We start from the raw sequence: 15,634 nt of genomic DNA on the forward strand, positions 1-15,634 counted from the left end.
ACTCCACCGCGGATATCTGAAATGCTGAGCTGCCTATTGACAATGGGGGTGTTTTTTTTTAATAGAGCTTCTTTAGTTCTACGCTACACTATACTTTTGTACGGCCACATTTTTCTATGTATCGAGGACAGATCCCTGGACATCTCATCTAAATTATTATGGGTCTTTGTCTATTTGATGCCTGTAACCTCAATGATGTCCACTACATTGCCACTAATTGGTCCCATATTATGTTTTTTTTTTTTTGGCAGTGTATCAATATTTTTCAATATGAATTGAGTATTGCTTGTATGTCATGTACTCTGTTATTGAATTTTTGTTTTGGTATTGTGCATCTTACAATTCCTAATAAACTCAATTTTTGATGCAAAAAACAAAAAAAACAAAAAAAAAAACCACCATCCAAAGATTTTATTCTAGTTTTGGTTAGAGTAGCTTTACAATTTTGTCCTGATGACAACACCTATCAGTAAGGATTTTCCCTATATGTGTATGAATGCGCAACTGAACTCAAGGGTGTTTTTTTTTTTGTTTTTTTTTTTTTAATTTGACTGGATTTCCATATAAACAGACAGTGTTAAGTGACTTCAACACCTCTTATTCCTAAAAGAACTTTCCCTATTAGCACACAGTGTTTACTATTTTGCTGTAATTATATACTACATATTTTTCTTCACCAACATTTGTCCTTACAAAAGGGACTAGTACTTTATTAGAAGAAAAAAAAAACTTCCAGGAAAGATTTCTGCATTGACCAAATGCTGCCCCAGTCTATCACTGATAGAGCTACCCACTTGCTCATGTCTCTACACTTCCTACTAGCCAACATGGTAGGAATGTGGGCACTGCTTAGCCTGTTAAATACTGCCTGAAGTCTGAGCACAGCACTGAGGCATGGAGGAATAAATGCTACTGGGGTTACCTGCTAGCAGCTCTTTTTTTTTGCATAACAGCGCTCCAGGGTTTCAAAACTCCCATAGCACTCAAAATAAAATAGAAAATTGTGCAGTCCTCATTAAGTTTAAATACAGGACAACAAATTGCTAAATTCTTCACAGAAAAGAAACAAAATGTACTAAGAAACAAATACATTTATTTTTTTGGTAATGCATCTCTAAAACAATATATAAAATCTGTCTTGGTACTAGAAAATATTTGCTGAGAGTATTGGGGCCAGTTTATTTTAACAGGAAAGATCTGTGTGTTTCCCATAGCAAGTGCTAGAAGGAATGTAAAAACAGAAATGTGATTGGATGCTGTGCGCAAAAGAATCAATTTTTTTTTGTTATTAAATTCACCTTACTGTCCATGGAACGGGCAGCACATCCTAAATGCGACAGCATCTCCTTCAAGTATAATTAGCAAACTATTTTGAAGAGAAGAAACAATCTTATTATTACACACAAGATATCCAATTTTTACCACTGGATAGTATAGTATTTACAATGAAAAATGCTCAATATAAAAGTAGGCTGAAAGATTTAAAAAGGTATGGAGGGAATCGGGGTTTAAAAAGAGCATTAAGGCACCCCCCCCAAAAAAAAAAATCTATTGGTACGAATTAATTAAATCCATCATTCCAATTCATAACTTTATCATATTCCTGAATTCTCTGCTTGATGTGTGACAGCTTGTTCTTCAGGTACTCGCATCGCTCCTTCTTCTCCAGAAATGTTGGGTCCTGTTACAAAAAAACATGATGTAATTTCTACTTGTGAAACCATTGCTCATTCTCCACAACAAAACAAGTCCATTCAGATTTAAAGAGGCACTATCACAACAGTATTCTCTAATGATGGATAAAAACCTACAGCTACTTCAGAGAGGAACCAGAGCATGGAAAATCCTTCAGAATTGCTGCAGACAGTATAAGAATTCTAATGTAAGAGACAGTACTTGTATTGATACATCAACCTTTAATCAAACGTTTTCTGCCTTCTGGGGAACTTTCAGTGGGGGAGTTAGAGATGTGCTAAATATTCCAGAAATATTTACACGCGACTAACTACCCAATTTGAGAACTGAAAAGGCTAGGGGTTGTTTGGTCCTGCTGTACGGTTATGAAATAACATAGAAGATGAGCACCAGCAGCAGACAGAACTCCTCCTACAGATCCTGTACCCTCTACAGCTGACTCCAGCCCTCCTTTGGTCCTCCTCCAGACCCTGCACTTTCTGCTTCCCATCTCCACCCCCAGCAGCACAAGGTAAGGGGGGAGGGGGGGTGCTTGACTTTTGATAGTGGTGGGACTCTTGACATCTGATGCAAGGTGGGGTGCTCTGTACATCTGCTTATAAGGATTATGAAAATAATACAGCACTATGCCAGTTGACAAGGAGGGTCACACACTGCTGGTATCATCCACAAGAAACTTTACTAGAGATTGCTCAGACAGAACATCATAGCAGAACCATGTTCCATCTGAGCAGTCTCCGATAAAGTTTCTTGCGAATGATATCAGCAGTGTGCAACCCTCCTTTTTCAGACCTGCATCATCTGCTACAGAAGTGTGAGTGGGTTCCATGCCAGTCTCCACCTGCTCTTCACAGCTTAATTCTTAAGTTATTACTAAAACAATAATAATCAAATGCAGAAGGCAATTCTTATAAAGAGCAGATACATTTATATAGTGTTGAGGGCAATCCTAATGCAGGCCGTGATGAAATGGAGTTTGACATCCCTGCACTAGAGGTTCAGATTACCTCTCCGCCAATTCTTTATACATCAGGCCTTTAGCTCAAAAAATTCCACCCCATCTACACCAATTAGGCAATTATTACATATGATAAAAAGAGCAGATACAATTATATAGTCTTGAAAGAAGTCATAATGCTGATGTGGATTGCAATGAAATGCACTATAGTTTCAGATTACCTCTCCGCCAATTCTTCTTTGTAGATTGGTGGCGTTACCTCAAAAATCTCACCCCATGTACACCCCCTATTAAGTCTCTCCTATCCCTTTACCTTGCCCTTATTCGATACAAGTGTGTACACCAGTTCTGCATATGCAGATTATATACAGTGGCCTAAAAAAATGTGAACCCCTTGAAATTAACTGGTTTTCTAAAGTAGGTTAGATGTAGGGAGCATCATGAATTGGTACTGATTCACTGCCTCAGGGCCTTGACCACTTGCAATTATGAAAGGGAAAATGAAGATGACCAAAATATCCTTATGATAATGTTTGTGTGGCCATCTGCCCGCTGAAGCTTATTGGAATTTGTGAGATGCAGCAAGACAATGGCGCTAAGCATGGAAGTAAATCCACCACACTGGCCTCAGAAAAATTAAAATGCACCTTTTGGAAGAGCCCAGTGAGAACCCAAACTTTAACCCCATAGATATGCTGTGGAATGACCTCAAGAGAGCCATCCACACCAGACATCCGACAAATGTGTCTCAGCTGAAGCAGTTTTATAAAGAGGAAGGTCAAAAATTCCTCCTGAACATTATACAGCTCTGATCCAGACCTTCCAAAAGCACTAGCTTATCATTGTTGCCAAAAGAAGGTTCAACAACTTGTATCCCACTGCTGGCATTAAAAATAAAAACTGTTAACACAAACAATTCAATTTTTTTGTGTCTTTATTAAAAAATAATTCTTAGAGTTATCAGTTTCAAAAAAGAAGCATGGCATTTCTTTGTTTTAAAATCATACTTACCTAGGTGGATGCAGCACGGACAGTCGCCGTTGTCTGCTCTGCTGCCGCTCACTGGAGCACTGGGCTGTGGAGGGGGAGGGAGTGGCTGGCTCAGGCTCTCAGCAGATCGCTGAGAGGCTGAGCCAGGTACCGCTCCAAACTCCGGGGTGGATCCCAAATTTAAAGATGAGATCTTTCCCCAGGCTGGACTGGCTGAGTGACGTCAGCTGACAGCCGGCTTCAGACCGCTGTCAGCTGAAAACAGGTCACAAGATTGCAGAACAAACTGCACTCTCATGATCCACAGGAAAAGTACAGCCAAAACAGATTTGGCTGTACTTCTCCTTTAAACATGTTGTGTTTGTCTTTTGTTGTGACATAAAAAAGGATCAGATCATATTTTATTGCAAATTAATGCAGAAAACCAGTTAATTCCAAGAAGTTCACATACGTTTTCATCCCATTGTATCTACATTGTCATTTTACTTGTTCAACCCATTGTTTGTAATGAATTGTTCCATTATCAGTGAAATTATATCGTTTTTATGGATTTGACTTATGCTCTGTACAAACGAAAAAGGCTTTAAAAGTTTAAGAATTAAAAAAGCTTTTAATTGTTCAGTTATGCAGGAAGCAGTTTGTTCCTACTTTGTGTTATTGCTACGCACAAACTATATTTAACCTATACTACATAAAACCTCTATATTTGTTAAATACAATTGAATATACTCACATTCTTTTTCTTTTGATATTCTTGCATAACCTTTGCAATCCGCTGGTATTCCTGCAAAAATACAACAAATGTACAATTTTGTTTCATTTATTTTAATAGTAAGCAGATGTAATACAAAAAGGGGTATGTATTAACACTGCTGTACAGGTTAAATCAAGCTTTACCCTGTATTAAAAAAACCCCAAAAAACTAAAATCACACAGAGGAGCATGTGCTGGTAATTACAAAAAACTGCGCTGCAGGCTCATCAGCCTAAGTGATAAATAGTTTGTGGCTGTATGGAAAGCCCTGATTAAGCTAGCATGGCAAATGTCATGTTTAGTGTAGTGAGAACAACGAATAAGAATCTGACTAATGCTGAGCATACACTGAACAAAATTCGATCAATGGGTGGCCATGTCGGCATCACTCTACCCAACAAAATTGAAGGAGCCAAGCAGAAAATTGATCCAATCAGATGCAGGCTCGGTTCAGGTATTCTGAAAGCTGGTGGTACCATCTGCCAGAATGCTACAGTCACACTGGGAGTCTGTCCATCTAAACTGTATAGCTTGGATGGAGAAATATGTATCGGTGATTGGCCAGCTTAAAGAACCCTATAGATGGCTCAAATTCCAGCAAATTTCTTTTGAATCGGGTGAAATTTGATTCATGGGTGGTTCTCCAAGTACCACTTTAAAATCAACTGAGTCAGGTCGAAACTTATTGGGGAATGAAGTGACTTTTTCTGTTTCTCACTGGCTGAAGAGCCAAAATTTGATCCGTCTATGCCCAGCTTAAGTGTTAACGTCCTATGGCAATCCAAGCTTACAGTACTCCTGCTGCAATCAAATCCGTGGTATAATCACTAGGAATTACTGTTTAGGTAACTGTGCTTCTATTTTGGAATCAACAATGTACTACGCATACCCACGCCCTATGATATCAACACACGGATACATAATATGTTCTCTCATTCTTTCTAAAAATTTTGAGAGGAGAGAATTTATGAAAATTAAAAAGTTGGTGTTCATTACATAGAAGTATGATGATGCAATATACATTTATTCGTTTTCAAAATTCTTTTGGATAAGACTCCACTGAACTGTAATTATACGAGATATAATACAGACTATAAAACCCTATTAAAATGTAAGATGAAACTGTAAAAAGATAAAACTAAAAAACACACATTTGAAAGAAGAATTTGATTTTTTTTTTTAAATCATACTTAGGTGAATGCAGCATTGATCCCATGCTGCATCTGTCCCCCGCCAGGTTTAAGGCTGAGAACTGAGCAAACAAACACTGCTGATCACTTAGTTCTTCTTGCCACTCTGAGCAGAGATGGACCGTCAATCTCTGGGCTCTCTGCTCTGCCTCCCCCAACACTAAGTGGACAGCAGGGCTGCGGGAGCGGCTCGCTCATACTCCTGGGTAGATCATATGGTCGGGATCTTTCCCCAGCCTGAACCGTCTCTTTGATGTCAGCCGGCTGAAAAAGGGTCACAGGAGTGCAGAACTAACTGCACTCCTGTGATCCACCGCTGTATGACCTTTGGCTGTACTTCTCATTTAATGACAATTATACACCGATCGGCCATAACTTTATGACCACTCATCTAATATTGAGTAGTTCCCCTTTTGCTCTCAAAACAGCCCTAACCCATCAAAGCATGGACTCAATTAGACCTCTGAAGGTATACTGTGGTACCCGGCCCCAAGCCATCAGTAGCAGATTCTTTAAGTTGCAAGGTGGTCCCCAATGGATCAGATGTTTTTCTAGCACATACCACAGGTGCTTGATTGGATTGAGATCTGGAGAATATGGAAGCTATGTCAATACCTTAAACTCATCGTTGTGTCCCTTAATCCATTCTTGAACCCTTTTTGCAGTGAGACAGGGCGCATTATCCTGCTGAAAGAACCCACTGTCATCAGAGAACACTATTTCCATGATTGGGTATACTTGGTCATCAAAAATGTTTAGGTAGGTGATGAGTCTCACAGTAACATCCACATAAATGACAGGACACTTGGTTTCGCAATAGATCATTGCTCGAAACATCACACTGCCTCCTCCGGCTTGCCTTCTTCCCATAGTGCATCCTGGTGCCATCTTGTGATTCATCAGACCAGGCCACCTTCTACTGGTTTGTGGTTCAGGTCTGATACTAATGTGCCTATTGTAGGTACTTTTGGCCATGGCCACAGGTCAGCAAAGGCACCCTGGCCTGCCTGCGGCTACACAGCCCCATAAGCAACAAACTGCAATGCACTGTGTGTTCTATCAGAACCTGCAACTTTTCAGCAATTTGAGCTACAGTAGCTCTTCTACTGGATTTTTAGGTCTTGACCACTGCAGACCAGGAACATCCCACAACAGTAACAGTGTTTGAGTTGCTCTAACCCAGTCATCTAGCCATTACAATTTTGCCCTTGTCAATTTCACTCAAATCTTTTTGCTTGTCAATTTTTTTCTACTTTCAACAGTTCAAGGACAACATGTTTACTAGCTGCCTAATATATCCCACCAACTTTCAGATGTCATTGTAATGAGAATCAAAATCATTCACTTTACCTGTCAGTAATCATAAAGTTATGGCTGATCAGTATATAATCATCCATGGGCATACAGAAAAAGCCAAAAAATACACAATTACTTCATGAAAATAAAAAAAAAAATTTTAATAAAAAAGAGAAGGTGGACCATTTTATTTGTAATTCTTCCTTATACTTTATTATCATATCAGTCTGCATACAAGATGAAATGTGAACTCTGGTTCACAGCTGAAGTGCCAGCAAAGGCCAATTAAATAAAAAAAACTGTCATGAAATACGAAGGCTATCACTGCTGAAGTCCGTCTGAAAATTATAGCGGACTGACCATCATGCCAATTCTGTGACTTAAATACCTGGAAGGAATATGCACATCAGGTCATCAGTATATGTATGTGAAGAGGATTGTGGGCACTGAAGAAAAATTTATACAAATAGGAGGTAGTCAGTCAGTATGATACTCACATGTTCATTCTCTGGGTTCCTAGGTAATTTACTCATAATGGCATCCAGTTCACTAAATTTCTTTAGGACAGCCTGGACTTCAGCCGACAGTTCTTTGTACTCAGAGAACTGGTCATTAAAAACCGCCTTATAACGATCTCGCTCATCATCCGATTTTATTGCCTGGTATTTTCTGTAATGAAAAAGGGATTTTTTTTTGCCTAAGTTGTATGATATTTTAAATAATTATATACATCATATTGTTATTATGTAGGCATGGCAACACATCAATGCAAGCACTTTCAAAAAGTTGTAAATGAGGCCTTACTTTACATCAATACTTATCCTAGCCTTGGTTTCTTTATAATTATGGTATAACAGGGTGAAATAATTTGCCCACTCTGTGTCAGTACACAGAAAACAAATACTGGAAAAAGATCCTATAGCACGCAAGGCCATGATGCCAAAGGGAGCCTCTTCTCCCAAGATGAGAAGAGCAGCAGCACAAGAAAATTAAGAAATCAGAGAGATAACATTAGAGTCTCCCATAGCAATCAAGGAAATAAAATGCTTAATAAATATGAATTTAACAATTCTAGTATTTATTTAGAGTACGGGGGCTAATATAGATATCTTCCATTAAATAATGCAACCCAAAAATAATCAATGTGTAAAATATGTACTTTACACATACACTGGAATAAGCATGCAGCAAGCAAAGTCAGATTAAGACAAGAATGTCTGAAAATGCTTGTTACAGGTCAGTGACACAAAGTACTGGAACACTGGATCTGCATCACAGCCAGTCAACTAGCATTTTCCACAGAAAAGGTTAAATAATGGCATCTTCCAATGCCCTCACATGCCAGGAAATAAGATGAGTGCTATTAGTGATTTGAAGGAAGCAATAGTTTTCAACTGAATAGAGAAGTATGAACATGGTTGTATGAGAGATGCTATATTGCAGATAAAAGGCATTGATGACATGGTTTCCAATACCACCTCTATGCTGATGACACCCAGATCTCTTAACTAACCCCCCTCAATCTCATTATATATCACAAATTTACTGAGCAACATATACGTGTGAATGTCACACCAATTCCTCAAACTCAATCTTTCTAAAACCAAGCTTGTTATATTTCCTCCTCCCCGATCCCCTCCCCATAACTTTACCACTGAGATCAATGGCACAACCATTGGTCCCTCCTCCACATGCCAGGGTGCTAGGTGTAATCCTAGATTCTGACCTCTCCTTCAGCCCCCACATCCAATCACTGGCTAAATCTTGCCACCTCAAACTCCGCAACATTTCCAGAATCCGTCCCTGGCCCTACACTATACAATTTTCTGCCCAATTTTCTTTAGATTTACTTTCAACTATGTAGTGCTTAATTGGATACAATTAAAGTGTTGTTTAGGTTTGACTTCATTTTATATGTTTTTTGGTAAATCTAAAGCAAAATTCTCAAGAAAATTGTATAAATGTATGGACAGCCTAACACCACTAAACAACTTATTCACTCTCTAGTTATTTTTAACCTTGACAACTAGAACTCCCTCCTCACTGGCCTACCCTTACACAGGCTATGCCCCCTTCAGTCTATTATGAATGTGGCTGCTAGACTAATACACCTTACTAACTGATCCATGACTGCTGCCCCTCTCTGCTAATCTCTTCACTGGCTTCCACTAGCCCAAATGTATAAAATTTCAAAATACTAAACCACAAAATACAAGGCCATCATCACCCCCCAGCTACATCACCAACCTCATCTGCAGATATTGCCCAAACTGTCCTCTCCGATCCTCCCAAGACCTCCTGCTCTCTAGCTCCCTGGTTCCTTCTTCCCACACTCGCCTACAAGACTTCTCCAGAGTCTCTCCAATCCTCTGGAACTCCCTGCCCCAGTATATCCGGTTACCTCCTACCCGGTACATCTTTAGACAATCCATGAAAAAACTCATTTATTCAGGGAAGTCTACCCCACCTCCACCTAAGAAGTGTACTTGTGTCACCTCCATCAGATCATCCCCTGCACCTATTACCTTTTGTACCACCTCCCCCACCCTTTAGATTGTAAGCTCCATGAGCAAGGCCCTCCAATTACTTCTGCATCAAACTGTATTTTAATTGTATTGTCCCCGTTATATTGTAAAGCACTGCGAAAACTATTGGCGCTATAAATCCTGAATAATAATAATCATAATAATAAGTAGGCACATCCTGACACAGAACTGCAGGTACATTGCAAGTAGATTATAAAGTGTACAATACAGGTAACTTTTTTTACAGCATGTTAAAGAATAGGTTTATTAAATATTATCAGTACTTTGTAACACTTAATATAAAATAAACTCCTAGACAGAACTTTTGATGGAAAGTTCACCTCATTAAGGGTAATCCATCTACCAAAGAATGCAGAAAAACTTGTCATCTGAACTCCACTTAATTGGTTTAAGGCTGACAATGTCTGAACCCCTTAAGAAAGTGCTCATACAGTGTGCACAGCATAAAAAGGTCTAGGTTTTACAGATTAATATATATGTGACTTTTCTATGAGCAGATACATCAAATTAAATGAAATAAAACCAAAAATTATAAAAATTATATATAAAAAATTATATATAAAAATTATGTCCAAAGTCCCACCGTGTCCAAAAATAAAATCAAAAAATCCCAAAAATAATCCTCACAAGTGAAACACAAAAACTTAAACTTTTTCTTCTTCTTTCATCACCAAAACCTTCTTAATACCCACACATCCTGATATTCGTGCACCTCAAAAAGGAAAAAAAACTCGACATAGTGTCATACCTTAAATAATAAAACACACGTGCCACTCACTGTGCAGCATGCAAAATAAACGTGTATACTCAAACCAAGTGTCAAAACACCTAAGTGAAATGACAATATGAGTGAAAGCACATTCACATAGGAAAAGCAATGCAATGTGTGAAAACCACTCCACAGATAATACTGCCAGTGTATAACACCACACCCAAAAATATATATAAAAGGTGATAACCAAAGCCCAGATCACCACTCTCCAATTCTAATAAGGATGGGTAATTACCCTAAAGCAGAAACAGCAGGGCAGATTAACCACTCTGGGTTACACTCTCCTCTCATCAATTTTCTCCAAAGACTAGGGTCACTTCCTCCACTTTTCTCCAGAAAACCAGTCACAATATAAAAGATATTCTTCTTTATTGGTAACTCACATAAAAATTCCGTGGTAACAGCTCCTCCTCACAAGCAGTGTACACATGGACAGGTTCAGGGAAACATAAACCGCATGTTCCCACTTCCAAGATGGCCGCGATCGCACTTCCGGTCAACGTCGATGCGTATGACGTCACGTGTTGCTGACGCGTTTCGTCACTTCCTTTGACTTTTTCAAAAGGGTAAGGACGTCTGCGCATCGACTCCTTATGTACCGCCCTTCATTCAGTCGCAGACATGGGTTCTGCGCATTCTGAACTCATGAGTTCAGAGTGTGCAGAACCCATGTCTGCGACTGAATGAAGGGCGGTACATAAGGAGTCGTTGCGCAGACGTCCTTACCCTTCTGAAAAAGTCAAAGGAAGTGACGAAACGCGTCAGAGACACGTGACGTCATACGCATCGACGTTGACCGGAAGTGCGATCGCGGCCATCTTGGAAGTAGGAACATGCGGTTTATGTTTCCCTGAACCTGTCCATGTGTACACTGCTTGTGAGGAGGAGCTGTTACCACGGAATTTTTATGTGAGTTACCAATAAAGAAGAATATCTTTTATATTGTGACTGGTTTTCTGGAGAAAAGTGGAGGAAGTGACCCTAGTCTTTGGAGAAAATTGATGAGAGGAGAGTGTAACCCAGAGTGGTTAATCTGCCCTGCTGTTTCTGCTTTAGGGTAATTACCCATCCTTATTAGAATTGGAGAGTGGTGATCTGGGCTTTGGTTATCACCTTTTATATATATTTTTGGGTGTGGTGTTATACACTGGCAGTATTATCTGTGGAGTGGTTTTCACACATTGCATTGCTTTTCCTATGTGAATGTGCTTTCACTCATATTGTCATTTCACTTAGGTGTTTTGACACTTGGTTTGAGTATACACGTTTATTTTGCATGCTGCACAGTGAGTGGCACGTGTGTTTTATTATTTAAGGTATGACACTATGCCGAGTTTTTTTTCCTTTTTGAGGTGCACGAATATCAGGATGTGCGGGTATTAAGAAGGTTTTGGTGATGAAAGAAGAAGAAAAAGTTTAAGTTTTTGTGTTTCACTTGTGAGGATTATTTTTGGGATTTTTTGATTTTATTTTTGGACACGGTGGGACTTTGGACATAATTTTTATATATAATTTTTTATATATAATTTTTATAATTTTTGGTTTTATTTCATTTAATTTGATGTATCTGCTCATAGAAAAGTCACATATATATTGTTAAGCTGGCCTTCAAGGGTGAAGGTAGATCACTTTTCTGGGATATTATAGGTTTAAGTGTTGTGATATAGAAGTATAGGTTTTACAGATGTTGCATGTTGCATTCCGAAATGTAGCCGTTTTTTGTAAAACAAAAAAAAAAAAAAAAAACACACCACACACACACAAAACATCAGTCATAGTAAGGCTGGCCATACATTATACAATTTTCTTGAGAATTTTACTTTAGATTTACCAAAAACCATATAATATGAGGTCAAACCTAAACTCTTTCAATTGTATCCAATTAAGTAGGCCCCTGCACTATATAGTTGAAGATAAATCTAAAGGAAATTGGGCAGAAAATTGTAAAAAATGTATGGTCAGCCTAAGGTTACATTCAGAGATTTAGTTTGGCCTCTACGCTTCTGCTTCAACTGGGTAATCTGCAAAAGCCAAGGTAACCTTGTGGAATTATAGAAGGCTACATTCACAGCAATAATTAAGGCTGGTGCGAATTGGAGTGGCAAAAATCTTTTGTTTACAGCTGCAGATGAGTGGCTAGGTGCAGCTTCCAGCCTCGGTCACTATCACCGGCGGCTGCAGCTATTCATGGCACTTGGCAATGCCAGCAATTATTTGCGCTGATTGCTGTAGGACACACTTTGTGTGCGACCAGCAGCGATCACGCCAAGTAATTACTGGCTGCAAAGAGCCTTGAATAGCTGCGGCCGCCAGTGACCTGTCGTTACAGTGAACAGGGCTGGAAGCTGCACCTAGCCACACTCATCTGCAGCTGTAAACAAAAGATTTCTGCGGCTACAATACACAATGACCCTAGTCATCGGTGTGAACGTAGCCCAATATAATTCCACAAGGTTGACTTTTGCAGATTACCCTGTTGAAGCAGACGAGTAGAGACCAAATGAAAGCTTTTTAGAGCAAACTCCTTACTAGAAAGAACCTGTTTTCAACATATGTGAAGCCTTTTTCTTTCATTTGTTCTGTAGGGCAAACAATCTTGATATTCCTGTGCCTAAACCTGTTCCCTGGGTCCTCCACTGAGTCAGGGTTACAGGAAGGGGTCTACAAAGCTACCATATTATCCCGTTTTGTAGTGCTTAGAGCATCTTTTAGCGGTCATGTCTTCCACAACAGATGAAAGGTTCCTTTCTCTGAATCTTATATATTGTGTTCCATAAAGACTTCCTTTACAATACACTGAACCTTCTCTGTTAGGTTACGAAGAGAATTATTAAATTAAAATTATCATGTGCTCTATGACACTGGGACTGCTACATTTTGCAGAAAAATCTGTCACCAGCTTAAAGGGGAGCTACACCCACAAGGGGAATGTTCCGCTTTAAGTCTCTGTCCCCCACTCCCCCATTAAGGATTGGTACCTTTGGGGAGCGGGTACCCGAATTTGAAAGGTACGTGCTCCCACTTCCGCTGTAATCGCCTAAGGCGATCGGAAGAGGAAGTTGTCCTCCCTCTCCATCATGTAATCTTCTGGGACACCCGACAGGTTCCAGAAGACTACGGGGCCATTCACAAACCGCAGCACTTCTCACACATGCGCAGAGGGCACCAGGCTGTGATGCCACAAACTGAAACAGCTGGGTGCCCACACTGAAGATGATGGCGCCGGGGAGAGAAGAGGGCCGGTGAAACTAGCCATGGTGAGGACACCGCTGGACTGAGGACAGGCAAGTGTGTGCATTTTAAAAGTCAGCAGCTACAGTTTTTGTAGCTGCTGACTTTTTTTTTTTTTCAACTGGAACGCCGCTTTGAAAAGAGTAACTGCACTTTTGTTGGATGATCTATATATACTGCAAGGATTTTAACAAACTTAGCTGCAGATTCCTACCTTTTTGTTATTCTGAAGAAATAGCCATTTGTGTGCAGAGCGAATCTGTATGGGAGTGATTTTTTTTTGCAGGTTCTAATGAGGAGAGTGGTAGGGTTGTCCCTGTAGATGGGATTGCCTTTTGGGAATATCTCACCAAAAAGGATATTTTTGTTGCAGGGGATGCCCAAAATCTGACTTGTATCTTAGTGCAGACTTTTGGGATAACCAGTAAGCAAATTGCAAAAGCAGAAAATTACGTTTCTGAGGAGCGTTCTGTACACCATCTGTGTACAAAACACCTCTAGGGTGCAATATTGCATTTTACAGAAAATTACAGCACTGCGGACTGAAAAGCAAAGAGGTCATTTTTAATAACATTCAATTAAATATGAATTGTGTCGCCGTTGTATACCCTATATTATTTTGTTTTACTTGTCTTTTTTTCTGCAATGAAACTGGAGTTACCCTTTAAGTGGCATCCTCACCATCTATCTCTTAGTCATCCCTCTTGTGATCCAGTTGCAAAGCAGTAAGCCCAACACAAGGTAAGGATAAAAACAGAAAAAAAAATGTGGGAGCTCCTATGCAGCATGTCTATTCACACCAAGAATAAAGAAAGGCCTCACTCAACACCCCAGGTTCAGACACAAAGGCAAACAGAGGGGTGCAATCTCTGCTATAAATCTGTATGTAAATTCATGTTTCTGCAAAACACCTTTAACAGCCAAGAAATAACTGTAAAACCCATAGATGGTCCCAGTGGAGCTCTTGGGAAGTGGGGAAATAAATATTTTCAAATACTGTTTGGAGGTATGAAGAGTTATTTTATGGAGCTATGGTCAGGTAAAAACAATCTTTAAAGTAAGCCTGTGGCTAACGCTATGGTAAACTAACACCATAACCCAAGCCGAAGCTCCTCCATATATACTTAAAGTGTTACTAAACCCGCAAAAGTAAAATCAGTCTGTATATGCAGTAAAGCATACTTTTTATACTCACTATGGAAACTAAAGGGTTAATCCTCCACATGGTGTAAAAAAGATGTTTGATCCTGTCTTCTCTAATCCTACCAACAGAGCACTGGAGGCAAGCTGCCCATGCGCAGTTTGGTTTGTACTGCTTGAAAGTTTTTTTGATCTTGGGAGAGTGCACGTGATCAGCACAGGACCAATCAGCACCATCCAGACAGAGCGTCAGGGGTTAAGCAGCCTCACAGGACAATCAGGGGGAAAATAAACTCCTCCTACAAGCTTTAACCAGTGCTCTGCTGGACACTGATAGAAGTCACAAGACTGCTCTAATTGCTGATGAGATAAGCTATTTAGCAGTTTATATTTACTAAAATAATTGCATTTCCATGTTCTGTTCACTGCTGTAGAGAATGACACAGACTGTGCCAAGGGAACACAGATTAGGGAGGGAGAAAAGAAAAGCAGGAGAGGTGTCATGACAAAAGCCTAGTACACACGATCAAAAAAAACGTAGGAAAAAAATAGCGCTTTCGAATCGATCATACGATAATCTGATTGTTAGTACACAGCTTTCATCTGAAATTAATTGAAGGGTCAAGCACGAAAATGATTCCCATACAATACCAGATCATATGATTTTCGTTTGATCGGTACAGTTTACATCCAAAAATACAATACATCACTTCCGCAATTTTATTCTGTTATACAAGAATATTGGTAACTTTAGTAACCTCTTCACTTTCGATATGAGACTAGCATGCAAAAAAACAAAGACGATCATTCGTCCGATATTCTCATTGTGTGTACAGGGCCAAACTCTGCTGCCAGGGAGACACAAAAGAGTTAAAAACTTACATGGATAGTGTCTTAACTCCTTAATATTCTCTCCTCTGTCCCTCAGCAGCAGCCTATGAACTTCAGCACTGTAAAGCTTCTGTTAGCTTTCCTCTCTTGCTGAGCCAAGACATACAATCAAGGCTGGAAATGCAAACCTCTTAATTACAGAACATGACAATTTTTGAGACCAAGGAGAGGG

The 15,634-nt window shown here is 39.5% G+C and overlaps 1 protein-coding gene across 1 annotated transcript in view; it reads right to left on the reverse strand.

Annotated features, from left to right (window-relative positions):
• Positions 1-1,073: 1,073 nt before the first annotated feature.
• MARVELD2 (MARVEL domain containing 2) overlaps positions 1,074-15,634 on the reverse strand; it is a 39,352-nt gene continuing 24,791 nt past the window's right edge. The window contains exons 5-7 of the mRNA XM_089693208.1: positions 7,380-7,551; positions 4,377-4,427; positions 1,074-1,681 (exon numbers count right to left, since the gene is read on the reverse strand). Coding sequence (XP_089549334.1) covers positions 1,562-1,681; positions 4,377-4,427; positions 7,380-7,551 — 343 coding nt within the window. The 3' untranslated portion in view covers positions 1,074-1,561. The remainder of the gene's footprint in view (positions 1,682-4,376; positions 4,428-7,379; positions 7,552-15,634) is intronic.

This window comes from Staurois parvus, unplaced genomic scaffold, assembly GCF_062004578.1.
Source record: "Staurois parvus isolate SC_StPar_1 unplaced genomic scaffold, SC_StPar_1.0 ptg000618l, whole genome shotgun sequence".
Taxonomy (NCBI): Eukaryota; Metazoa; Chordata; class Amphibia; order Anura; family Ranidae; genus Staurois; species Staurois parvus.